This window comes from Momordica charantia (assembly GCF_013281855.1).
Source record: "Momordica charantia cultivar OHB3-1 chromosome 6 unlocalized genomic scaffold, Mcharantia_2.0 BLBB01000006.1, whole genome shotgun sequence".
Taxonomy (NCBI): Eukaryota; Viridiplantae; Streptophyta; class Magnoliopsida; order Cucurbitales; family Cucurbitaceae; genus Momordica; species Momordica charantia.
Genome location: NW_028275164.1, coordinates 23820069 through 23847962, shown reverse-complemented (window position 1 = coordinate 23847962; position 27894 = coordinate 23820069). Strand labels below are relative to the sequence as shown.

Genomic DNA, 27894 nt, shown 5'->3' with positions numbered 1-27894 from the left:
CCGGCCAATAAGGCGGTGATAGATAGATGGATCATCCAAAAGAGCGCCATTAGAAGCTAACAATTTCAAGTTGGGATCCATAGGTAAAGAAGTTGGCTTATATGCTAAGAAACCGGTATCCTTAAGAATCTGAAGGGTGTAGTGTTGCTCGGAAAGGAAAATACACCACGAGCAGAACAGGCCAACTCAAGCCCCAAAAAATAACGCAATGGCCCTAAGTCTTTGAGCTTAAAAACAGCATGAAGATGTGCCTTCAATTCATCAATTAAAACTGTAGAAGCCTCGGTAATTATGATGTCATCGACATACACAAGAAGAGCAATAAAAGTCCCACTAGAGCCTCGAACAAACAAAGAGTAATCAGATTTTGTTTGACGGAAACCAAGGAGAATCAAGGCATGAGAGAATTTGTCAAACCACTGCCGAGATGCTTGTTTAAGCCCATAAATAGACTTATGAAGCTTACAGACCAAGCGCTCCCCCTGAGGAGCAACACGACCATGACGATAGCCCAAGGGCAGATCCATATAAACCACTTCAAAAAGATCCCCATGCAAAAAAGCGTTATTTACATCCAACTGAAGTAGAGGCCAACTATAAGAAACAACAAGGGTCAATAAGACTTTTACAGTGACCAACTTAGCAACTGGTGAAAAGGTTTTAATGAAGTCAAGACCCTCTTGCTGAGTATAATCTTTAACCATCAATCTGGCTTTATACCACTCAACAGAGCCATCAGATCGATGCTTGATCTTGTACACCCATTTGCACCCAATAGAATGATGCCTAGAAGGTAAAGGAACCACTGTCCATGTTTTATTTGCTTCCATGGCAGCTAATTATGCATCCATGGCAGCCCGCCAGTGGGGATATGGAACAACCTGATGGTAAAATGAAGGTTCATATTGTGAAGAAACATGAAAAAGAAAATGTTTATAAGAAGAAGACAATTTCTGATAAGACAGATAATCCTGTCGAGCATAAGAGAATCAGTGGCAGGCAGAATGGTAGACTGAGCTAGACTACGATGGCAGTCTTGGAGATAATAAGGCCTAATGATAGGCCGTGTAGATCGCCAAAGAGCCACTGGAGATGGGAGCAAACCAGCAGGTGAACTATCAGAACCAGCATGAACATCAAACTCAATAGGAGGAATACCATTGTCACCTGATAATATACTTTATGCACCACATTTCATGATATTCAGGTAGAAATCATTTAACAATTTTCGGTCTTTTGTGGCTTATTTACATGCATAACTGATGTTTTGTATAGGATCAAGCTATTAGAAAGAATTGAAGCATAAGCGATCATTTGAGCGAAACTAGAGCGAAAAAGAGGAGCTTGTTGAAACCACATCAGCGCCGCAGCGCCATCATTTAGCGCCATGGCGCGCGTATAGGTCAGAATTGGTAGCAAAATCCCAAAGAAGCAGCGCCGCAGCGTTGTACTTTAGCGCCATGGCGCTACGAACTTGCACGTCCGTCACAAATCCGGGACGGCGCCATGGCGCTATAACGATGCCCTAACTTAAAGAGAAAGATGAGTGCGCCGTTGGGGGGGGGGTCCGAAATGAAAAAGAGGATTCTGGAGAGGATGGGCTCGGGTTGGAGGCAAGAAGGCTGAGGAGATGATTTTCGAGGGCTCGTGATCGTGGAGATTGAGTCGGGGACGATCAATCGACACTACGGCTTTAGTTTCTCTCCTTTCCCTTATCTTTTCTAGATTTATTATGAAGTTCTTTGTAGGATTTTATTGTATTTTGGTGAACATGAGTAGCTAATCTTCTTGTTCTAGGGATTGACGTAGCCGTTGGATTTATAAGTTTGATTTATTAACTTTGTCTCGATTGATTTTTTTTTAATCTATTTATGCATTTATTTGCTTAATGATTTTAATCTCTTGATCACGGATTAATTGTTGCCAAATCTGAATTTTATGCTCGGGAGAGGTGGTTTAGGTTGGAACCTGAATGCATGACTGGGGTAGTTCTAAGATCGGGAGATTTAGAATTATCTTAGAGGTTGTTAAAAGATTAAGACTTAAGACCCTGTTTGTTAATGAAACTAGATAGGATATTGGTTTCGTAATAAGTGGGAGAATTAATTGTGCTCGGGAGAGACTTTTATGATTCTTGATTTCTTGACTTATAGAGTAATTGCATATTCAATCTCGGCATGTTTAATTTGTCCGCTTGTAAGTTCAATTGGTGAAATCATTTCCCTAGGACCCGTTCTCCATAAGAGTTTTCTTAGAGACTTTTTATTCACTTTGTTATTTTATCTTTTGTGTGTCAAAAGAAATTCCTGATTGTTTCTCTAGATAAAATTGGACATTAAGATCCGTAGTACTTGAGTGACTAGAAACCCAATCCAGTAGACGATATCGGTAATTACTTACCACCTTTATTAAAACTTGACCCGTACACTTGCGGTAAGCAATTTATGCTACATCACCCTCATGAAACATCACCATGAAAATCAGCAATAGCATAGTAACATCAGTATTGGCATCACAAGTAGCAGAAGACTCAATATTAAGACCAACATCAGGCACATCAGTATGAGCATTAACAATAGAAACATCAACATTAGGGTCATTAGATCGCTCAAAAGTAGGCATATCAACATGAGCAGAAAAACCATCAACAATTTGAACACCATGATGAGGCACACCGTCCATAGAATCCACAGAGAAATCAAATGATTTGGGAAGAACAATATCCGGGAAAGGGTCAATACTAACATGATCATGCGGCAACTAATGAAAAGGAAATACATCTTCGTGAAACACAACATCTCTTAAAACAAAAATTATGCAACTCTCAATATCATATAACCGAAAACCCATCATCCAGGAGGATAACCAAGAAAAACACAAGCACAGCACGTGGATGAAACTTAGAACGATGCAACGGCAGTGTAAAGGCAAAACAAAGAGTATCAAACACCCTTATGAAACCATAGTCAGCAAGAAAACCATTTAACCGTTCAAAGGGAATGGCCCAATTCAAGACAGGCGAAGTGGTACGATTGATCACAAAGCATGCGGTAAGGACACATTCACCCCAAGACTTAATAGGGACCCTAGACTGAAAGAAAAGAGCACGTGCCACATTTAACAAGTGCTGATGCTTTCATTCAACAACAGAGTTCTGTTCAGGCCGTCTGACGCAAGACAATTGATGAACAACACCCTTAGCATGAAAGAAATCAGTAAAAGACAGTTCAGGGGCATTATTTTCTTACCATACTGAGTCTTAACAAGACGAAAAAAACGAGGAACTGGCATCAAAGCATCAGACTTTCTGTTCATTAAAAATACACATGTATAACGGGAAAAATAATCATCCACAAGTGTAAGAAAGAATCGAAATCCAGCATGTGTGGGAGACTGATATAGACCCCAGATATCACAGTGAATTAGATTAAAAGAATTACTTGCAATATTATTGTGTGAAACAAAAGAAAGTCTGCGTTGTTTAGCTAATGGACATACAAGGTAAGACTTATTTTTAGAAGCATCTAAATCTGAAATTGGTAAAACATCCTTCAGGACAGACAAATGTTTGACAAACGGATGGCCAAGACAAGCATGGCAAACATCCAATGAAGAATTACAAACAGTAGAGCATACAGTATGTGTAACAGCAGATGAATTGATGTCAAAAAGATAGAGGTCATGCCAAAAATCACCCTTGCCAATCATCTTCAAAGATAACTTGTCCTGAAGAAGACAAGAATTGTCAACAAATGTAACCATAAGTGTTGAAGCCTTAGTCAATGCATTGACAGATATAGGAGATTAAATCGGAAGTCAGGGACAAACAAGACATCATGTAAGATCAATTCAGGTCCTAACTGAACCGTACCAATAAAATCCACAAGGCAAGACTAATTAGGCAATGTTATTGAACAACCAGATACGGGCTTCAAGGAACTAAAAAATTCACGCATAAAATAGATGTGTGCTGAAGCATCTGAATCAACTATCCAAGAATCAACAGAAATCTCAGAGTATAAAGAGTGACAAATACCTGCCACATGAGAAGAACCAGGATCAATTTTCGCCTTAGATAGATGAAGTTGCAAGAGATTCAACAGTCCTTGACACTAATCAGAATTAAGACTGGCTAAAGAATCAGCAATAGTCGAACTCGATGCAGCAATAGAAGATGAAGAACCATCAGTAACCTTAGAGACTGAAGAAGGTGGAGGACGATTGACATTAGAACGATATCCAAGAGGGATATCCATGGAGTTTATAGCAACGTTCCACAGTGTGACCATGAAGACCACAATAAGTGCAAAGGGATCGCTCCTTTTTACAGCCTTGAGAATTAACCAAGGAGCGCGCACTGGAATTATTTTCTAAGAAGCCGACGAAGTACGTGCAAGAAAAGCAGTAGGGGAAGTGACACTCGCCGACGAAACAGAGATAGATCGTTGTTGAGCTTCCTGTGCGACAAGTGAAAAAGCCCGATTAATGGTAGGCTCGGGCTCCATGAGAAGGAGTTGAGCACGAATCTGACTAAAGAGTCATTTAGTCCCATAAAAAAGACATAACATATTCCGTTTGAAAATACTCCGTAATTGCCTTTACTCCACACAAGAACAAGCACCACAGATACAAGAAGGGTGATAAGACACCAACTCTGTCCAGAGAGTCTTCAATTTAGTAAAATACGAACTAATAGATAACTGATCTTGTGCAAATTCGACAGATCGCAACGAAGTTGAAAGATCTCCCGCCGATTTTGGCGTTGAACTCACTCTTTGAGATCGAACCAAATATCTCTCGTCGAATCAGAGAACAGTACGCTGGCAGAGATCTCTTTGGAGAGCGAATTCAGAAATCCACGCAATAATAACATTATTGCAAATTATCCATGCATTGAGAGACGCATCAGTAGGCTCAGCAATATAACCATCCACAAACCCTAGATTGTTCTTCACAGTAAGAGCAATTGTCATAGACCAAATTCTTGAAGTATAGTTTTCATATGTTAGCAAATCGGAAACAACAACTATACTGGTATTGTCCAAATGATGTAAAAAATATGGATTAGCATACTGTTCATGAAGAACAGAGGAAGATGGAGACGAATTCGACAAAGATGAATCCGGAGTAGTGTCCGAAGGCGTAGCCATGGAGAACGTGGATGTCACACGGAAGAAAAACTCAGAGAGAGAATTCACATCTGATACTGTATTAAACTCAAAAAGAGTAAATATAATCTAAATATTATTAATGAATAAGGACAATATATATACTATGTACAGAAAGAGAAAGCTAAACTAACGGAAAGCAACCGATTAAACCAAATTTGTTAACTAACTCTAATAATATTACATGTATCATCCAATTAATCCTCAACCCCCTTCCAAAAAATATAATGTTATCAAATTGAAATTTAAATAAGAGGGGTTGGATGTTCTCCTGTTTGCCCGTTGTGTAATCAGAAAGTAGAAACTATACTACATATACGCTCTTTTAGGTTGTATTGTTAATTAGTTACTTAGTTGATCAATTAGTTAGATTGTTAAAGCAACGAATTATTGATTCAGTTGAGTTCTAGGAATAAGATTGCTCTACTAATTCGAATTAAGAAATGCAAGAAGGAAAGAAAAAAAAAATGATGACAAGTTCCAACGGTAGCTGTTGGACGATTCAAACATTTGGTGCAGTGTAGAAGCGTAAGCGTTATTTTAATTAATTTGTACAAAAGAGATTTGATGGAGAGTTGTGAGTTGTGGGAGATTCAAATAAATAATTAATGAATTAATTGTGATTTTAATTATTTAGTGGCTTCACAGAGACCTGTGCCTTGGTCGCAGAAACCGTCGCGGTCCAGCAGCTGCTGCGGCGGTGCGCTCAGCAGCGGAGACGACGGCGTTCCGTACGCGTTTCTCCGGCTGTTTCCGCACCCTAGGCTTGCTCTCGTGCTCACCCCAGTCACCGGATTCGTCCCACTTGCATACTTGCAAAGGGCCTGTAATTACACACAATCACACCTTTACTCCACAAATTTCTTACCTATTCGAAATTTTGCAAAGATTATCCATACATTTTAAAAAGTTAGAGACTCCTTAAAATAAGGACTAAATTTGTAATATAGCAAAGCGGAAAGAACCTGCTTCTGGGGAAGGTCTATGACAGCGTCGCTAAAGTCGGCACCTTCGATAATGGCCCCGCCTAGATCACTGCGTGTTAGCACCGATCGAACCAGCACCGCATTGGTCAAATTTGCTTCATTCAAAACCTATATATATCCGCATTATTTGTAAAGTTTTAATATTTTAGACCCGCTATTTGAGGTTATTCTTTTAGATGTTAAATATGGTCACGTGATACATTGATATTATAAACTCACATAATATAATATATCATGTAATCTTATCATAAACTATATATATATCTATCATCTAAATTAAAGTGTTTATACTAAGAACTAAATCATAATCATGGTTTATATAAAAAAAAATCATAATCATACTTATATGACATTCAATATAACCCTATACACATACCTTAAACAAAGTTTTTTTTTTTAAATCTTAAAAATGATTGATGTTTAACTAATAAATAAAGGAAATTGTCAAAGCGAGTATAGCTCAACGGCGGTAATTGACATAACAATTTAACCCCTTGTACTTTCTTGAAAGTAACAATTTAGTCCCTGAACTTTAACTTGTAACGATTTTGTCTCTGTAATTTAAAATTTGTAACAATTTAGTCCATATTGCAAAATCTTTTATTAAATTATGTGTCAAAAATTTTATCATATAACAATTTAACCTTTCTAATTCATAAACATATTTGGTCGCTCTCTAGTTATCAATCTATACATACAGGAAACTTAATAAAAAAAATTATGATAAGGATTGATCGTTACCAATTTTAAATTACAAGCACTAAATTGTTACATATTAAATCAAGTACTAAATTGTTACCAATTTGAAAATACATGGACTAAATCATTACAAACTAAAGTTTAGGGACTGAATTGTTATTTTAGCGAGAGTACAGGGATTAAATATATTTTTTAACCTAAATTTGGGGAAAGATTGATATACAACACATCAATTCAAAGACCAATCTCTACAAATTTCACTCTATATTTTAAAAAATAAAATTATATTTTAAAATGACACTATATTTAAAAAAACGAAAGCGTCTTATTTTCTTACTTACCATTCGATCCATCAATGTGTCACTCAAATCTGCGCCTGAAATAATAATTAAAATAAGATTGAAATAATATAAATATTATTATCCCTACTTTATTTATTTAGTTTTGAGTATAATAGGTAGGAGTGAGAATAGGTACATTCACAAGTTGAGTATAATTATTAATTTATATATTTTTTTATTTTTATAATTATTTTAAAAATATCCATTTCAATGTCCACGTTTAAAACTTATCTTATGTGTAATATTTAAAATATGTAATTTTTAAATACGAAAAGGGAATGGTTTCCTTTTCCGCCGAGGCTACGTCGTATCGTATGAGTGGAAGTTATAAATGAAGAAGTGATTTTGTTTCCTCTTGGCAACAAAATTGACATTCATTTGTCGCAACAAAATTTCAGTTTCAACGGAGGCCCAAAAGAATGGGACAGGACAGGAGAGGGAGCGTGCAGTTCAGCAAACCCTAGAAATTGGGGGACAAGATAAGAACACTTTTCTTGATTTTAAGGTTGGATCTTACTCTATTTTCTCTTCCAATTATTTTATTTCGTTCTTATTTCCAAAGCAGAGATCTCCATAAATCGTGCATCTCAAATCTCCATCTGATTAATCTGTTTCTGTTTGCATTTATATCCTAGCTTATTCGCGTTCTTGTCCGTTTAACAATAAACAAAAATAAAATGTTCCTCGGGTTCGGTTGTTCAGGATTGGCGGATGATTTTGACCCGGGAGTGATAGGTGTGGGGAGAGGAGTGTGTGGATTTCTTCGTAACTTAAAGTAATATAATCTAATGAATCATTGATGTAATGTAATAATTTACTAAGGTTATTTTATTTCACTTGTGATTCTAGATTTAGTTATTTTGATCTTGTTTTGGTTGGACTTGTGTTCTGATTTACTTTGTTATGGGTTAGGCTTTCAATTAGCAACACGATGGAGTCTTCAACTTCAGAGGCTTCGATGGAGGTTCAGCATCAAAAGATTTATGCTCTTCTTGATTTTGTGATGGAGTGTTGTAGAAATCATAGATTAATTTCTAGGATGGTGGAACCAGAGAACTCCTTTGTTTCTATTATGAAGGATGCAGTACTTGATTCAGCACTAATAGTTGACACTCTTACTGTTTTAAGTACTAATGAAGATGAGATAGTCAATGTTCCAAAGGAACATGTTGTACTTGTGGACAGCTTGCCTAAGTTTCATCCACCTCGAAAGGGTTTTTCAGCAATTAGAAGCTTTCCTCCCGGGTGCGGGACGGGTGCTCCTCGGGTTAGAACTCAACATGGCTCAAAATGCTTGCAGAACAATAGTTCAAGAACTAAAAAGAGACATTGGTATGGAGCATCAACCAAAGTTGCAAAGAAATTAAATGCTGCAAGTTATTCCGGAGCCAATCCGTGTAAGTCTTGGTTGCAGTCTCCAATCACTAGCAGAACAGAGTCTGAAGACCATAATCTTTTGGAGGATACAACAAGGAAGGCAACTGGGAATGAAGATATAAATATAGGGGGGAAGTTTTCTAGACAATTTGACGATGAGAAATCCGAGGGAGGAATACTTGTTGCAACTGGCCCTGAATCTATGGAGAAAAGGGTCGTGGTGCAGGCTTTGACGGCAGCGCCAAATTGCCCATGGAGACAAAGCAAGAGAATTTGTAAATCGAAACCAACTAAGAGAATTTGCGAAGGCGAAGAACTTCAAGATTTATGATTTGATCAAGTTTTTCTGTGATTTAATGTATACATCCAAAGAATGAGTCTTATGCCATTCAAAGAGGCCATGTTAATTGATAAGAAAATTACCTGAGAAATTTGTTTTGTATGCAACAGCTTTCTCAAGGTATGCGCCATTGAATGTACAACCACTGAAATCTGATTCCCTCATATCAGCAGATGTGAAATTGGCTCTTCTGTTACAGTCATTTGATTCAACGGTAAGAACCAAGTATAAGATTGCTCTGGAAATTTTAAATCATGAAGTCTCTCAACTCACTTGGAACTAAGTTATCATTTCAAAGTTAAGACTCTGTATATCAAATGTTAGAAATGGGTGGATGGATTAGTTCAAGATTTCATTTCAGTATTCCTTCGGGCCAACGAAGTTGAGCTATAGTTTCTTTAAAATTCTTCCATTGTGACTATTTTTAGAAATAGGGACTTGAAGAATCAAGCATCAGGGCACAAAGATATGATGAAACAATGAGAAGGCTACCTGAAATTTTCGTTCACATGCACTGCTTTCCTGCCCAAAGAAGAAAATTGGCATAAGCATAGTGTTGGTCAGCCACTTTGACAATAAAGGAACTGTGAATAGTCTCTTGAAAGCCTAAAGACCTGAGATCTGCAGATCCAAATTGAGCGGCAGATCCAATTCCAAATTCACCACGTGTATCAGCCTCATACTTGTTGAGTTCAGCAATTGAAGGCATGCCTGAGCTAAAACTAATGACTGCAGCAGCAGCCAAAGCAGTCGATACCAGCTTTTGCCATCTCTTAGGCTCTGAAATCTTACCAATGTGTTTCTTCTCCAAACAATCTTCCTTTTCAATGAAATATAAGTCAGCAGAGCGAAGGTAACAAACATGGAATCCAGAAGCTGCTATCAGAAATATAGAAATAAAGAGAATACCATACTCACCTTGAGTTTGAGTCTTTTCTGGGTTTAGTCGAGAGTGAGAGACTATGGAAATTGTTTTTCTGGGTTGCAGAGAACTGGGAAGCTTTGATTTAGATGAAGAAGAAATGGGTATGCATTTGACTGATAGCGAGGAAAAAGAAGAAAGTGCCATGAGTGGGAATTGGGGGACCTTCTGCTGGAAGAGAGTTTAGGAAAGTTTTTCTGGATAAGAGAGGAAGAGGGGAAAGAAAACGATTGGAGAGGAAGAATTTTAGTGGTTAAAGTGATTTATCAGTTTATTCAGGATTTGCATTCGTGTTGGCTTGCTCTTGGTCTTGGGCAACCAATGGCTGATATTTTGTCTGAAAATATGAATATGGGCTGCTTTTGCTAGTGAAGCCCTTCAGCATCATTGGCATCATTTCCTTCTATCAGACTTACTTTGTGGGCCTGACTTCCGTCTTAGGGCTTAAGGCCCACTTGTAATGGGCCGTTTGGGTTAGCATAGGCCTTATTTCAGGCCCAGTGGGCCGGACATCAATTTCTCCTCGGAAGCTTGTTTGAAGTTGATCCGTGGAACATTATTCTACCAACATCATTTGACACCCATGTTTTCATGTATCCGTTGTTCAAGCTTCAAGCTTCAAAATACAAAATTCATTTCTCTAGCATATTTTTTATTTACAATTTAAATAGTATAATTTGTTTTAACACTTCATTAGCTACCGATTGTATGATTAAAGCTCAAATATGTGAGAGATTGAGATTGGATTAGCCATCAATGTTTGACCAAAAGTTAAATTCATAAGTTAAATTCATACCGTTAAGATGTTTATGAATTTGGCTTGTATAATTTGTTTTTAACTTTTAAGAGTTATCTTGTTTAATTAGCTTGTTTTTTGTGAATGAGACGTGGAAAGCATGCATATTGAATTTGACTTATCAATGTTTTAGCAAGATTCTTTGTTTGGTTGAAATAGAACAACTTAAGTGAAAATATCGAGTTGGAATCACACTCAGAATTAGGACTGATTTGGTAATGTTCTTGTTTATTGTTTATGGTTCTTCCTTTTTAATAAAGAAAAATATGATTGCACCACACTCAAGAACTAATGGAAGAATGATAAAACAATATTTTTTTACTTATGTTTTCGAACAAAATTGGAAATGAGAATAAGAAACTCCTTAAATGAGTTTTTTTTTGTTGTTTTCAAAACTTTTATATAATTTTGAGAATGTTCATAAAAGAAATGAAAAACACGAAAAATTAGAAACGGAACAAAAACAAAACAAGAAAGAAACTTATTTTTGTAGTTTTCAAATTTTTTATATAATTTTGAGAATGATTATAAAAAGAAAGAGAAATAAGAAATATAAATAGTTTTCAAAATGTTTAGGCTTCTTAATAAAATTAGAAACAAGAAACATAGAGCTCTGTTTGGTAACGTACTGTTTCTTCTTTTCTAGGAACATTCTCACAATTGTATAAAAATTTTAGAAACAACTAAAATAAGTTTCTTCTTTCTTGTTCCAATTTACAATTTATTCTAAAATATAAATAAAAATATTATTTTATCATACTTGAATTCTTAGAGATTGGAACCATGCAATATATTTTTCTTTCATTAAAAATTGAGATAATATCTTCGGGGGCTATTTTAGAAATTTATTTACATAAATGTCTAAATTTTTATAAATTTACACTTTTAGATTTCTGTAGGTAGGATTTTAATTTAATTCCGAGTTTACCCCTATTGATTGCATTTTCATTTATTTAGAGATTTTGATTTTTTGAAATATAAAATTGTTATTTCCATAAGTTAATATCACAATCCTTTAATAAATGTGGGTCCCATAGTAATTGTCAATTCAAATTCCTTAATTCTCTCCTCCAAATCCCTCAAAAAAGATTTATTTCATCTCTCCTCCATTGTTTCCGATTTTCTTCTTCCTTCACGTCCAAGGTATCCCGTTTCTTCTTCCATTTTTTCTTCCGTTTTTCTTCTTCGTTCACTGTCCAGGACAACATCCTTGTCTTCTGCTACGGTGTTACGAACATTTTCTCTTCGATTTCTGCTATGGTACACGGTGCTACAATAGTGTTTCAAAATGGTTAAGTAACCTATTACTTCTTCTTCTTTCTTTTTATTTTAGTAGCCCTTTGCACTTGACCATGTTAACGTAATTGAACTAATATATATCCACCTAAAACATGTAAAATAGTAAAGGCTCATTCTGAAAGTCAATATGAAGTCCTATAAGACATGGTATAAAGTATAATATATTGAATATATAATATATCCGATATAACATAGACTAAACCTTATGAGATATAAAATTTATTTGTATGTATTGATGTAAATCATTAACAGTATATATCCAATAGATTTTTAACTTTAAATCACCATCCGTATATATCGAGATACATAAATCTTGAGATATAATATATATCCTTATCTAAACACTATATATCACCATACATACATTACTCAGAACAAACCAATAAAGAAAAGTATACTCGTATATACCAATGTAATACCGAAAGTCCTCTGTAAACTAGAGATATATTATATATCCTAATACATTTTCCATGGAAATTGTTTCACTGGTATATATGGAGATACTTTAATCTAGATATATATTATATATCCTAATCAGTATCACTATATTATATATACTCCAATATACACCGTTATAAAGGATAATAGCAGATAGCAAGAGATAATGAAACCAGAGAGCAACAGATTCTGTCAAAAAATGAAAACCTAAATTGAGCATATACAGTAAGAACTATATACCTCGATTTCTGTGCAAAATGGAAACCTAAATATAGCATAAAATACGGTATAAGGGGACATGACGGACTGGATTGCTCATGCGATGGAGGAAGAAGATGAAATTAGAACTTACAGTGTAATGGGTCGACGTAGTCGCCGGAGACGAAGAAGCGTGACGATGCTGCCCTATGAAATGCGAGGGAGGCCGCCGGAGATATCTTCTGCAAAGAATGGAGAAACACCCGTCGGAGAAATCTCTTGAGAAATGCGACGAGAACCTTGAAGGTGGAGAAACCTTACGGTTGCAGTAGTGAAGAGGGAGAAACCGATGGAGATGAAGAGGTTACGAAATCGTGGGTTTCTAAAAATCTCAATTTTGGAAATTTGAATTAGCTTAATTTTAGAGATTTGATATATTTTAATAATTATTTACCAATTTCATATTTTATTAATGATTTAATATTGAGATGGATATATTAGTAATTTCTATTATGGGTAGCATCTATTTTGGGAATTACGTTAGACAAAAGTGTAAATTCTAGAACTTTCAATCCTAATTAGGTTTCCTAAATAGACCGTACTAATCCCTTAAAAATAAACAATCAGAAAGAAGAAACATGAACGTTATCAAATGAGCCCATAATTACCAGATGCACACGTATATTTCCATCTTTAATTGATTTTCTTCTGATTTTAGTTCTGGCACATGGTAGATCTCAAGATTAAAAAATGAAAAAGAAAAATGCGTGTTTGTCCTTTACATTTAAATTCAAAGGAAGAAAACACATTACACGTGATTGAGATTTGTTCTTTCTCTATTTACATGAATTTGATTCTTTTATATCTTAGGATAGAATTGTAATGTCGGTCTTAAAATGTCCGACAGTAAAATTCAAAACTAAACTTCAAAGCTTCATGATTACTACCTTTTTTACATTTTTTTTCAATTCTAATCATCAAGAATATGTATAGCCCTAAACATTACATAAAAAAGAAAAAAAAAACTATTTTAGCCACTCGGGTTTTTGTTAAATAATTTATAAAAACCCAACATAAACACATTTTTATTTATTTATTTACTCTAATAGGTATATGTTTAAATAGATAAACTTTTGAAGCTGCATTAGCTCCCACGTTCTATTACTTTCAACATTCTTTGTTAATATATATATATAGACACACACGCTTACTTAACCTTAAAGTTAAGGGGCAAAACTAGAAATTTTCTTAGAGAAGGGTAAAATTTTATCAATTAACTTTTTGTACATAAAATATTTCAATTCCAAAATTTTATCAGGAAAAGTTTTTACCCGTTAACTTTGTATATATAAAATATTTCAATTCTGAAAATTTAGGAGGACAAATTAGTAACTATACATACTTTGGATAGACTTTTTGAAATATAATAGATCAAGGGAGGGACAATTGCCTCTCTCTTTTCTTCACAATGGTACCTAAAGTTTATAGTTAATGAATCGTCATCGACAAAAAAAAAAATGTAAATGTACACTTTGTTGATATAAATAATATTTATAAATAGTTCTTCTAATCCTTTCTTAACCATACTTTTTGCATAGTATTAAAATCTCTCTCATTCTAATAGGGTGCCAGTTTATTCACGAACAGTTGGGGTGTCACGTTATAGGTTAGGTGTCAAAAGTTTCAAAATGAATTTAATAGTAATGAAGAAAAATACTTATTATGCAAAGTTTGAGAGATTAAAAGTTGAAGAAAGTAAAGTGGAAATAGAAGTGTATGAATTATAATAAAATAAAGAGAAGAAATGGGAGAGGGGAAAGGGTATGAAAAATCATGTCAAGGGCATTGATGAGAGAGAGGAATAGGTTAAAATAGAGAAAGGGCATGTCAACACAGAGTCCTGAGCAGCCAAGTTGTGTGGTTTGTCTTGTCCCAAAGTGCCACAACTGATTGATTTAGATTTAAGGTAGGATCCATGGATACCAATAGCCCTGCATTTCCCTCTATCCTTTTCTTGTGGGCCATCTCTCCCATTGCCTCACCATGTGATTCAACCCCACCAACTTCTTCACTTAATTACTATTAATTCCATCCCATCATTGCTTAATCATCATTCTTATCATTCATTATAAATATATCTCAACTGCTATGTCTGGAGATCGATCTTTAAAGATATGCAAGCATGTTTAAACATTTTGATTGATTCCAGCTACTTGCACCAGAAAATACACCGACATTTTCGATAGCTCATTTGTAAGTTGAACTTCCAAAATTAAACTTATAAAATCATACAGCTAAAGGATCTGTGTTTGTTAGCTGCTTAAAATCAAATAGGTACGGTATTTGAGTTATTGGGTCTGAATCATCGTTCCATATTTGAATTGGAATACTAGAAAAATAAGAGATTTTTATACCTAATATTGTTTACAAATTTTCACAAATAGCATAAAGGTGTAACGTTGTAGCTTGGCTTTCCGTAATTTGGAACATATGGTTGGAAAGAAACAATCGCATATTTTGATGATATCTCTCAGAGACTAGAGTGCTCACCTCTCGAACGACATTAAAATTTTAGCCTCGTCGTGGTGGTCGTCTAAATCACACCTCTTTTCTCATTAGGATATTTCTACTATTTTGCTTAATTGCAAAATTAATGGTACCCAAAATCATTCTCTCCCACTTTTGTTGTTGATGTTTACTGCAAGTCAAAAATGAATTCTTGACTTCGTAGGTCATGTCATACTAAAATATGAGTGATTTCTCAATATAGGGGAATGAGATTCTTCTCCTATAAGGAAAAGGTAAGTAATAACATTTTTAACTCACAAACTAACATTCTCTCTCTTTTTAGATTGGGTCCATACCTTTTATCCCAATTCAAACTACAAATTTCATTATATGGTATGATTTTTTTCACTCGTTTCAGTCAAATTTGAGTTATTAAATCAGGCATGTGAGTTGTGAAGGGATAGTTAATTTATTAAATATGGATGGTGTAAAAGGTAAAGGAAGTAGGGGAAGACCACCGCCCTGCTTTTTAGAGTCAATTCCTCAAGTACTTGAAACTCAAAGAGAAGCCAAAGGCAAAAGGCAAAGCCACTGCTCAATGGTCATCATATCACTTAAAAAAAACTTTCAAATTAAAGAGAGAGAAAAAAAAAAAGTAACACCATTTCTTTAAAATGGTGTCAACTTTATCGATTTCTACCAACAAAAACATCCATGACATGACACCCCACGAGAGACAAACATAGAGAGATTGAAAGGAAACTGAAAGATCCTCATATCCACAACCTACACCACCCTTTTCTCTTCTTTCTACATGGCTTTTCCCTGTCCGTACATCCATGTCATCCATGTCGTCCATGTCATCCATCCATGTCATCCATCCATGCATCTCTCCTTCTCTAGTCTATATATATATAAAAAGCATTAGAATATTGGTGAATAAATTAAGCTGGTTTTTGTGTGTGGTTGAGGGAGAGGGTTTGGTTTTAGGGTTTTAAAAATTAAACCTTTTTGTAAGGTGTAAGTACGGTACTGAGGGAGCTCGAGCCTTGTGCTGTTTGCAGGGAGAGAGCGGCAATGGGGAGCAGAAGGAAGGACTTTGGTTCAGATTCCTTTGCCTGCCCTAATCTCACCTAATCCATCTCCCTCTACTCTGATCTCCCTATCTTTAGCCTTCAATTCTTCTTTTTTCTTTTTCTTTTCTATATCGCTTTTTTATTTATCAAATGCCCTCTCATAACTATGATCATTCCACTTATTTCAATGTATTTTTTATTATCTTCTCTTTTCTCTGCTGACTTTTGAAATAAATTCACTTAACATGACTTATCAACTTTTTAATCGCCCTAGGGATAGGGATATAGGGATGTTTGACTTTGGTTTTATGAAGTTTGGGTTTGTTTTGTATGATGAAGCCTAGGTTTAGGATATATGCTAGTTTAGTTTGTGTGTAATTTTGTATTTGAATTTGTGTGAATGAATGGATTCTTGAGATCACTTGAATTATGCAATGTATATTTTTAGTTTGAGTTTATGATATGTGTAAAAGTTAATTAGTAGATGTAGTATAAAAAGTGGGGTTTTTCAATTATGTTTATGTAGCTAGTGGAAAGAGGTAAATTTGCATACCAAAGTTTTAATTAAACCCAGTTTCCAAATTCTTGGTTCATTACATAAATCTTTAGTTCATAATTCATCTTGAAATTAAATTAATTACTATTGACTCAAAAAGGGGTAAAATGTTATCTTCGATTCTTAAACTTTGCACTTAATTTGTATACTTTTATCTTGTGCTACATGTCAAAATTAGTCTTTGGTTTAATACCTTAAAAGGGTGTTTTCTTTTCTTAATTAGAAAATCTAGGATGTCAATAATTGTGGTATTTACGAAAATTTTGATTGTTGAATTATTTGTATTGCCCAAAACTCTTTTAAGGATAGATGTGTAACAATGTGCGTAAGTTGTGTCTCCTTTCATGATTTAGGTAGGAGAACGTTAAATTAATCAAACATTATATTTTTACTTTATGACATTGTTATAATTATAATCAGATTCTCTGATGAGATGAGAATCTCGAAAGCCTATCATTCTATGAGTATCGTCTAGATTCTCAAATTCATAAATGTCTTAAAGCTTGAAAACAAACATGAGAGTAAAGGTATTCTTAAAAAGATATATCTCACCCTATCATTCAAGCAAAACAAACTAGGAGTCATAAGAATATTCCATCCAAATGGAAGGGAATTTGTTTATAGTTATATAATATCTGTTCGAAAAGTATAAGTGACCTAACAAAAATTTATAATATGGGTGAGCTACTTGGTCGTATTCAATTAGTTTTGGATTGGAACCGCATGAACATTCATATTAATATGACATCAAAACCCAAAAAAGCATCTCAAGGGACATGATAAGGACCTTACATTGAAAATATAAGGGATGACCTAAGAGGATAGATAAAGGAAAAAAAAGAGATATAGTGATCGTGTCGTAAGACCTTTGTTCGTTTTTACTAGACGTTATTTTCCTTGATTTTTTTTTTTACATTACATAAGGTAGTGTCCTTACTTAGCACTTGCACTAAGGATCTAATCAGAGTCAAATTTGGATTAGAAAAAAAAAATCTTTCCGTTATTATTAGCTAGAGTACAGTTGTATTTCTGGATCTTTAGTGCGCATTATGCCAAAAAAGAAAAAAAAATTCCAAACTCAACGTCCTCGTTGAGAGTCACCCTGCGATACACCCAATAATCTTTGACTTTGTTTTTGAATTGTAAGTTTCAGCTTATTCTCAGCTTGCCTCGCCCTCAAGTTGGTCATGCCCATGATGCGGTCAGCTATAAATACTAAACTTCTTGTCGGGGAAGTTCATCTACAACGTCTGGCGATTCCATCATGGACACATTCCTCTCAGGGTCGGTTTGGTTTAATCGAAGTCAACTGACTCACATAGAATCCAGGTGAGTTTTCATCGAGCTGATCTCCAAACATTTATAATATAAGTGAGTTACTCCTCTCATTTTCGATTGATTTAATTTTGAGATGGAACCATAAATATTGATAATATAAAAAATTTGAGTGAGAAATGAATACTAAAAACATAAAATTGAATTTTTTTTTCTTTTAATGATTATGACATTACATTATAATTATAAGATGGAGATAAGTGTCAGTTCTTTCATCTTACACTTATTTTATGAAGTTTAAGCTGAGAATTATGCTAATCTCTATGTCAGCTTAGAAGTTTGAAAATTAGTAATTAACAATATATAATATATTTCCACATACATTATTCTTCGTCCTAAACCCTCATGTTAGATGCACGATTCTCTAAGACTTTTTGCTAGAAAAGCAACAAGGGAAGGAAAAAGAAAAAGAAAAGTAAAAGTAAAAAAATACATATATATGTACCACAACACAACAAAAACCAATAAAAAAAAAAAAAAAAGAATTTGCACTTACTTTATTATTTATCTTTCTTTCTTTTTTTTTTTTTATTGTCTCCTTTCCCTTTTGCTGTTGTTGATTAAATGAATTGTGATTGCGGCTGTCAACTTAATAACCCTTTTTTCCTCCATCTCCATTTGAATCTTGACTTTGTAAAAAGCATTATTACAACATTCATGCAAGTGAGTGACTTCCCCAGTTTGCCATCTTAAGCTACCTCCCCACCACACTCCAACAATAACTTTGAAACATTTCTCAACGTTTTCCCTTTTTCCAGCAAATGGGGTTTTTGGTTTCAAATTTTGAATTGGCCACTCGATGGTCTGCAAAAAGGCCAGCAATTTACTTTCCAAACACATTCAACAAGTGTCCACAACAAAGCAAACCACCAAAGGACTCCCCTCTTCACGCCTTGGATACATTTTCTTTTCTTTATTAAAACAAATAAAATCAAAAATCAGCTTCTTTTCTTTTCTTTTTTCTAGGGAAAAGGGTTCTCTTCTCTCTGCTGGCTGCAGCTAACCCCAAGACTTTACCGAGTGTCGATGGTGATGGTTTCTGAATTCCCCAAAACAGAAAAAAAAGGTTTTGGAAACCAAAAAAAATGAACACAAGGAGTTGAAAGGAGCCATCTTTTTCATCAAACTATATAGCATATTATTACATATATGTTTTAAATATGTTGTTATGTATATTATGGGATGGAGATTTTGTTTCCCATTTGGAAAAATGTAACGAAAAATTGGCGTAGAGAGAGGTTTGGGAAACGAGTTAAAAAGATTCTAACCAAATTAGTTAACATAAGCCCAAACGAAACGGGTATGTGGGAAAGGACAAAGGTGGTATAAAGGGCACGTCTGCCTTCTGAGATGGTTTTTACTGACTTAAATACGTATCTGTCTCTGTGTAAGAAGAGAGAGAATGAGTGGTCAAATCAAGATTACCTCCCCAACAAAAAAAAAAAAAAAAAAACACCCCATTATTTATTATTGAAATTACATATAACCCTTCATGTTCAGGTTTGATAAATAATAATATTATTCTGTTTTTCTGATGGGACATACGACAAAGGAACACAAAACTCCTCTCCAACTTGTTAATCAAAAAAACATACATTGTAATTATATTATGTTTTTGTCACAAGAAAGTCATCACGGTGATGCCATAAATACAATTGTCTTCCTTTTTGTTTGTTGTTTGTTTGCTACATATATATATATTTTATCATGGCTGTGTTGTGTCATGTCTGCGATGTCTTTTCAATATGTTTTGTAGTATTCAAACATAATAATATATAAATCAAATCTCTCTCGAGTTTAAAAAGAAACTAGCCTTCTACGTTTAGAAAATGAACCAATTCCATAGAATTTAAGTCAGTCCAGTACGATCCAAGATAAGACGAGTATGAAAAGATTCAAATATTTGTTCTTTTTTTTCTATATAATATCTCAGATGAAGAAGGAGAGTAGAAATTACTTATCATAAGTTTGTATAAAATGAAAATGAATATAATATAAGATTAGATTACAGGGTTTAATTTAGTGTAGAAAATCTCCTCTCTTTTATAATTATGATATGTCAATCAATTCGCTTAATTGGAGCACATTTATTTAGCTTCCTTTTTATAGGTATGTTTCTCACCTACTTAGGTTTAGTTTCGTTAAAAAAAAAAAAGAAAAACTTTCAATTTAATTCGTCTCTGACCAAGAACTTATCGAACGCAACATTATAAACCTTCAATTCCGTGTCGTTATTTGATCCATAAATTTAAAAAAAATGACCAATTATAGACACACAATTGAAAGTTAAAGGGATGGTTTTTAAAGTTTATAGACCTCTAAAAACTTAAACACAATGGTAATTATTCTTGAATCTCCCTCCAACTGGAAACCGAAACTGTGGTGAGTGGAGTTGATGAGTAGTGATATTTAAGTGAGAAGAAAATGATGATTTTAGAGAATTTAGTTTGTATGGAGAAAATATAGAAATGGGGTCCGTAGAAAAAGGGGATTGATGATGATGTGTGTGAGAGATTATAAGATTGGAGGATGAAAAATAACAAAAAAAGCAATGATGGCACTATAATTGATGAGCCAGGGCAGGATGGGGGAGGTGTTATTGTCCAAGAGGCACAAGGGAAGGGATCCAATTCCAGAGTTAAATTTTATTTTGAAGGCAATGGGTTCGGAAATTGAGGAAACTTTAAAGAAAGGTCCGTTTGAGACCACAAGACAACACCCTCTTTAACTTGTGAAAACAACAGGTGAGTGTGTGAAAGCTATCTCACTCCCATGCACACGTCCCTTTCTGGCTCCTTCCCCCCACATCTGCCGCCCCTCCTCTCTCGAAATTCCCAATTTCAATTTCAATTTCCACATCCCATCTCATCATCCCTACATCCCTACATCCATACATCCCTACATCCATACATCCATACATCCATACATACATACATACATCCATGAGGTTAATTGACCTATAAACTCCTCTTCTTGTATCTTCAAGATTGAATAGATCATCATCATCGGTCCTTTTTCTCTCTCTCTCTCTCTCTTTTGCTTTGTGCGCTAACTTTCTTTCTTTCTTTCAAGACTCATTATCAAAGAGTGGGGAAGACAAAAAAAGAAAAAGAAAAAAAAAGGCAGATCCAAGGAGGTGGTTAATCTGTCAATCCCATCAATCAGTCAACCAAACACGACCAATCATCAAACCAAGTTTTTATAAAAGCAAAGAGTGAAAAATAGGAATAATAAGATTATGTCATCCTCTTCTTCTTCTCCAACTCCTCCACCCTGTCATCCTCTACCGCCGCCGCCGCCGCCGCCGCTGGACCACCACCTCCCCGCCGCCGAGCAGCTCTGCTATGTCCATTGCAATATTTGCGACACTGTCCTTGCGGTATCTTCTCTTTCCTTTACTATTTCACTGTTTAATTAGGGTTTCCATGTATTGATAATTAATTATACCAAAAAGCTTCCTCCTTTTTCTGTTTTTTGTTGTAAATTTCTCATCTTTCTGTGATTTTCCCATCTGGGCCTCCAAAATTCCTTGCTTTTTTCTTTACCCTAGTTTGATTTTTGTTGTTAGGTGAGTGTTCCTTGTTCTAGCTTGTTCAAAACTGTTACTGTCCGATGTGGGCACTGCACCAATCTGCTGCCTGTCAACATGCGTGGCCTGCTTCTGCCTTCTACTAATCAGTTTCATCAGCTTGGCCACTCTTTTTTCTCTCCTTCTTCTCACAACATTCTGGTATTTTATTATATGATTCTTCTTTTTTTTCCTTCTGCCTCCTAAATAATTTTGTGTCTGTGTTTGAATTAAATCTCTCTTTCCATTAATATTGTATTTTTTTCTTTTTTTTCAATTTCCACAGGAGAATATCCCCACCCCGAATTCGAATTTCCTCATCAACCAGTTTGCAGCTACTAACAATTTTGGAATGCCATCTCGTGGAGTCACTGATGAGCTCCCAAGGCCCCCAGTCATCAACAGACGTGAGATTTAAATCCCAAGATTTTCTACACATTGTTTTCATTTTCTTGGTGCAATTCTTTGGTTTATGTTAAACATAAAATCTGGGTGCTATTTTTCCCTTTTTTGAAGCTCAACTAATTAAAATCTCAACTGGGGATAGAATCTCATGTCTTCTACATATCAAACCTGCAGATTGTTAATCAAGCAAAATAAAGATTTATATATTTGTTAAGTAGATGGCCTAGCTAGGCTACAGCTAAAGAACAGGAAAAAAAAAGCAGTTTTTTTCTCGTGCAGAGAAATAAAAACACTTGAACTAATTAATTCACTAAACTCAGTGCTTAAAAATTGCATTAATATTTGTTGAATTAATACATTAATTGTCCAGCTCCGGAGAAGAGACAGAGAGTGCCCTCTGCTTACAACCGCTTCATCAAGTGAGTAATGATTTCAAAACCATTATTTTTCATCTCTCTTTTTAAATTGTATAAATAATTTTAAAGAGGGAAAAAAAAAAGCTGCATAAAGAAATTACAATGCAAAATTTGAATGGTTGAATAATCTCAATATTATTTTTGCATGCAGGGACGAGATCCAACGCATCAAGTCTGTGAATCCCGATATATCCCACAGAGAAGCCTTCAGCGCCGCGGCTAAGAATGTAAATTTAAAACCCACCCAAAAAAAAAAATTATAATCTTTTCTTTCATTTATTTTCCCAAACTAGGGTTTTTTTTTTCTTCCTTCCTTCTCATTTTTCAATTTTAATTTCTTTTAATTGGCAGTGGGCCCACTTTCCACACATTCACTTTGGTCTCATGCCCGACCAGACAGTGAAGAAGACAAATATCCGCCAGCAGGTAATTGAGGGAAAAAAAAATCATCAAAAAAAAAAAAAAATTATAAATATTATTATATTTATTTAACAGTAAAACCTAATTCTCTTGTTGTGGATTTTACACTGTTTTTTGTTTTTAGGAAGGAGATCAGAATGTTCTGATGAAAGACAATGGATTCTATGCCTCAGCCAATGTTGGTGTCTCCCACTTCTAAACCAGTTTTGTGGGGCACATCCTGTTTTTCCAATGACTTTTGAGATCAGACAGTGGCAAGAAGGTCTTTTTGCTAATGTTGATATTAATATTATTATTATCATATAATACTGTCTCTCTACCTAGCCCCTCTACCATGTAATTTCTGATCTCCCAGCTTAGACTTCCATAGTTTCTACTTTAATTTGCCTCTGAATGTTCTTCCAATTTTAATGTTATGATTATTATGACATATTATATTATTGTGCCTCACCACTCCACCAATGCATGGCCTTGGCTTGGTTCTTGCTTGTGATGAAGTACATTATTAATATCTAATCCTTAATTACTAATTAGTCTTCTCATTTTGTGAATGCCTCTACTTGTGTTCATATATATCTTAACTAATAATTAATTCCCCTTTCTGTTAAGGCTTTGTGATTTTGCATGTATGATTTGTTCTAATTAGAGGTAATTACATGTCATCATGTGTTTGAAAGCTTTCATTTTAATTTTAATTTTCATATTTGGGTGATGGGTTGCATTAGTGAATGTTATATTACTTTTATTTTTGGAAATTTTTGTGTTATGAAACTTTTGTTATAATGGAAGAAATGATTTGGAACATTTTACTTTTTGGGGAATTCGTTTACTTTATCATGGAATTTAAGAACTGTGATGATATAGGTTGGATTTGGATTATAATCAATTGTTAGAGTACTCATTCTTTTTTCTTATGGAAATTTTATGTACTATTTTAATCAAATCTAGCTATATCCAATAAAATGATGACCAAAACATACATATTTTGAAATTTTAAATACCGTACTATTGAAAGATTTGAAATAATTATGCCCTAATCTAATAATCATTTTGCTTTTAGCTTTCTATTTTTGAAAATTAAGTTTATTAATCATTACTCCTATTGTTTCTTTGTTATCTACTTTTTCAAAATGTTTTCAAAATCTAAATCATAATTTTGAAAACTAGAAAAACATGATTATTACTAATTTGTAAGACGTTTTTAAACATATGTTTTTTTGTTCTGTAATCTACTTTTAGTAAATATATATAAAAAGAGATGATGCAATTGCAAACTAAGAACTGCGTCCAGTTTGCACCCTGCTATGGCTCTTTTTTTAATTTCACTTAAAATATCATTATTCAACTTCGAAATTTCACTTTCGAATATTAAAAAAATTAAAAGAAAGAAACAGAATTTCTAATTGAACAAAAAAATGTCAATCAACCAACAAAACAGGAACAAAAAACCCCCACAATGACCAAATGCTGTTGTCAAGAACGACAACATTACAAATTTTGATTGAAGAAACTAAGAATCTTCATCTTTCTTCTTCTTCCTCCTCGATCTGTGCTTCGCTTTCGGTGTCGGGAACCCCTTCAAACGTACAATGCTCGGCGAAACCCCGCCACTGCTCTCGTCGCTGACTTCCTTAATCAGTTCATCATCGGAGGGTTTTCAATCTGATGGAAACCTCAAGTACTTCCCTTTCGTTTCCTCAATCAGTTCTGTAATCTACTTTTTTACAAAAGAAAGTTTTCAAAATGTAAGCAAAATTTTTTAAAACGGAGAAAAGTTGTTTTGAAACTTGTTTCTACTTTCTAAATTTGCAAAGAGTTCAAACGTGTTTCAAAAAAAATGTGAAAGATTTATGTACTAAAAAAGTTGCGAACGAGCATAAATCTTAATAAATTGAAAATAAAAAAATAAAATTGTTATCAAACGGGAATTATATAAACTTATTGTAGTCATGCTTTCAAAGAAAGAAAAAATTGCTAGTTTATTACCAATTTCTTTATCTAGCTGTTCAACCTCTATAACTTGAGATTAAGAAGTCTAAGACTTATGAAAATATAGCTTACACAAATTAGGTAAGTTTTATAAAACCTTTTTTTCTTTTGTCATACTAAAAAATAAAAACACATATATTAATTTCTTTGTAGAATGTTAAACACAAATTAAACTATAAAAAAATTCAAACTTGATCCAACCTCTAATTGAACAAAAATTGAGATGTAGAAGCAAATGGATAAAGTAGAGGTGAATTGGGAGAAGAATTTACATCACATTGATGTGGGAATGGTACTTAGTTCACTATTGTGTGTTATTATAACACACATAACGATGTGGAGACTCCTCACTTTTGATTCATCACTGCTGACACATATCATAGTTGTTGTATTCAATAACTTGTCAGTGTACTTGTCTCTATTTTATAACATATCTCCCACGTACCACTATTCAATTACATATATCTCTATAATATCAATATTATTATATATATATGTATATTTCTTCCAATTTATCTATCATCATTATTGTACCATCCTAATTTTGATAATCAATGTCACGAAATATGTATATGTATATACACATTGTCTTTAGGAAAAGAATTGAATGCCCCCTCTTGGGGCTGTACTCTGTCCTTCCACAATTCAGATATGAAGATTAAATTTATGTTTCACATGTTGGAATTTATTGATGTAAATTGTGTGAACATGTTTAGAAATGAAAGGCTACTCTATTTAATTCATGCATTTTTAAATATAATATAACATGTGTGGGAATTTGAATCCACTACTTTTTTTTCTTGCAAATTACCGTTGATCTATACTCGTTTTAACGAATCCACGACATTTGGTTAGAGATATATGTCTTACTTAATTGAGTTACACTCCTCCATTCAGAATAGTGTTTATTGATTAGCTTTTACGATCAACAAGTTATAATCTCTTTTTTTTCTTTTTGAAGAAAAGGTAGTACTGATTCATGAAAGGGTATGTGAGAAATATACATAAAAAAAGAAAGAAAGAAAACCTTAATGAAGTATAATCAAATTGCAAATTCATTTATGAATCAAAACTTAAATTTTTTTTTCTTGAGTACAACATGTTGGAGAGGGCATTCAAACTCGCAACCTCATGGTTTGAGGTATATGTTAATTACCGCTGTGCTATGTTGCTTTGGCGAATCAAAACTTAAATGGTACCCCTTGAAATTTCATTTTTATATTAATTAGATCGGTAAATATACATTAAATTGTAAATTTAAGTTCGATACTATGGTCAATAATATGAAGGCGTCTTGTTCTTTTCAACAATGTTGGAAGTTCAATTTGTTGGGAAAATTACTTAGCAAGAACATTTTCCTCTTCAACAATTCTGTAGTGAAAACTAAGTCAATCACATAGTGAGAGAAATATAGGGAAAAGTACAGTAAACGACATAAGAGATTTATATACTGGTTCACCTCAACTATATGATTACGTTCAATCTTTCATGACAATGAATTCTACTATTATTTTTGGATAAATACAATACTCTCTCAAGTCTAGAGGTCTCGACAAAAACCACATAGCTTCTAGGAACTACAACATTAAAATCTTAGGAAACATGAATGAAAACCTTACCAAATACCACGAGAATAGGTTGTCGACAATGCTCTACAACCTCGGGATCTCACCTCTAAAACTCTGTTAAATACCACTGTCGCTACCCTCTGAAAATTTGTGCATCTACACGTTCACAACCGCTACTTTGAGGTGCAACAACACATAAACAAAACCCAAACAAAATGGCTCTATTTATACGAGGTTAAATATTCTAATCATTATGAAAAAAACAATATTATAATTATATTTTTCATAAGACATGGATTTCCTATTTTAACTCCATTATCCCAGCATAATTTTGTTATACTAAAAAATAATAAAGATTAATTATCATGACATAAAGTATGAGATATTTTTTTTAATTGTCAATGAATGTTCTAACATGCGACTCTCCTGCTAATCCTTTTTTCTACCAATTTTCTTTAAACTTCTCTCCATACACATTTGTTTTCCAATGGTTTCTCTTTCATTCATACATTTTTTTAATACAATATTATAAATGTATGGATTGGCTAAGTTATAAATGTATGGATTGGCTAAGTTGAAGGATTCAGACCTTCGATCTATAGAATTTTTTTTAATACCTTCATCGTTAAGTTAAGTTCATATGGGCCAATTTCATATCTGCAAACTTCTCTATCAATCTTTCTACACATTATTATTCTATGATATCTCATTATAAAACTCTCTATATACATTCTAACTTAGTAACTTCTCTCACTATCTTGATGTATAATCCTACTTATAAATTAAGAAACTCAACCATGTTTGAAAAGTTTTTGATTAAACTTGTTGGTGGTCAAAAAATTAGAATCAACACGTGTAAGCATATCCTCAGTTCGAATTAACCCAATCATAGCCAAGTAGACCATCAGAGTTCAACGAGTTGTTCCACACCGAGCTGAGATGAGGAAAGAGTCTTAGCTAGCCTGAGGGCTCCGACCTCAGGTCCGACCATCGACGTGGGGGGTCCGACAGCCGTAACCACATGTCGTAACAACCTAACAGTCATGTCTCCCCCGCCTATAAAAGGGACCACTCCCCTATTGATCAGGTATGCAATTCTCTCTGAGAACGACCTAAAGATTCTGAGCTCGTACTGACTTGGACGTCGGAGTATTTGTTCTCTATGCAGGCTCACTTGTGAACACCTCAACTTAGTGTCACCGACGTATGAGCTCGGTCGGAAAACAGCATCAACAAAACTAACTCTTTTAAGGCAATTCTCAAAAGATTGCACGAGGAAGATATCCCTTTGGCGTGTATTATTAGTGGGGCATAAACTTTTACAATTTGACCATCTGAAAAATACCTGATGAAGCACAAGCACTGATAAACCACTCAACTTTCAACAAATTAAGAGATCAGAAATCAGAGATAATGGGTGAAATTTTTGGTGGTGGGAGTAGTTTCAATTTTGGAAGAAATCCCCAAAAGTACTTCCAACATAAGATGC

The 27894-nt window shown here is 34.1% G+C and overlaps 3 protein-coding genes across 4 annotated transcripts; 2 read left to right on the top strand and 1 right to left on the bottom strand.

The window, feature by feature from the left end:
- Positions 1–5636: 5636 nt before the first annotated feature.
- LOC111023358 (Pentapeptide repeat-containing protein) lies at positions 5637–10119 on the bottom strand. Its single transcript, XM_022300777.2, has 7 exons — positions 9830–10119; positions 9526–9727; positions 9404–9433; positions 8995–9101; positions 7195–7229; positions 6134–6262; positions 5637–5992 (listed from the first exon to the last, which is right to left on the bottom strand). Exons 1-7 carry the CDS (start codon positions 9978–9980, stop codon positions 5798–5800), a joined length of 849 nt encoding a protein of 282 aa, XP_022156469.1. The 5' UTR covers positions 9981–10119; the 3' UTR covers positions 5637–5797.
- Positions 7501–8988, top strand: LOC111023359 (uncharacterized). Its single transcript, XM_022300779.2, has 2 exons — positions 7501–7699; positions 8107–8988. The coding sequence occupies exon 2, from the start codon at positions 8126–8128 to the stop codon at positions 8900–8902; it is 777 nt and encodes a 258-aa protein (XP_022156471.1). The 5' UTR covers positions 7501–7699; positions 8107–8125; the 3' UTR covers positions 8903–8988.
- Positions 10120–16013: 5894 nt separating the features above from the next.
- Positions 16014–23378, top strand: LOC111023361 (axial regulator YABBY 5). 2 transcript variants are annotated; one of them, XM_022300780.2, is made up of 8 exons: positions 16017–18033; positions 21112–21418; positions 21608–21769; positions 21894–22014; positions 22383–22431; positions 22580–22655; positions 22780–22854; positions 22973–23378. In XM_022300780.2, the coding sequence occupies exons 2-8, from the start codon at positions 21278–21280 to the stop codon at positions 23045–23047; spliced, it is 699 nt and encodes a 232-aa protein (XP_022156472.1). In that variant the 5' UTR covers positions 16017–18033; positions 21112–21277; the 3' UTR covers positions 23048–23378. The 2 variants fall into 2 exon arrangements, with proteins under 2 accessions (XP_087981555.1, XP_022156472.1); XM_088125429.1 differs by lacking the exon at positions 21608–21769 and having other exon boundaries at positions 16014–18033.
- The last annotated feature ends 4516 nt before the right edge of the window (positions 23379–27894 follow it).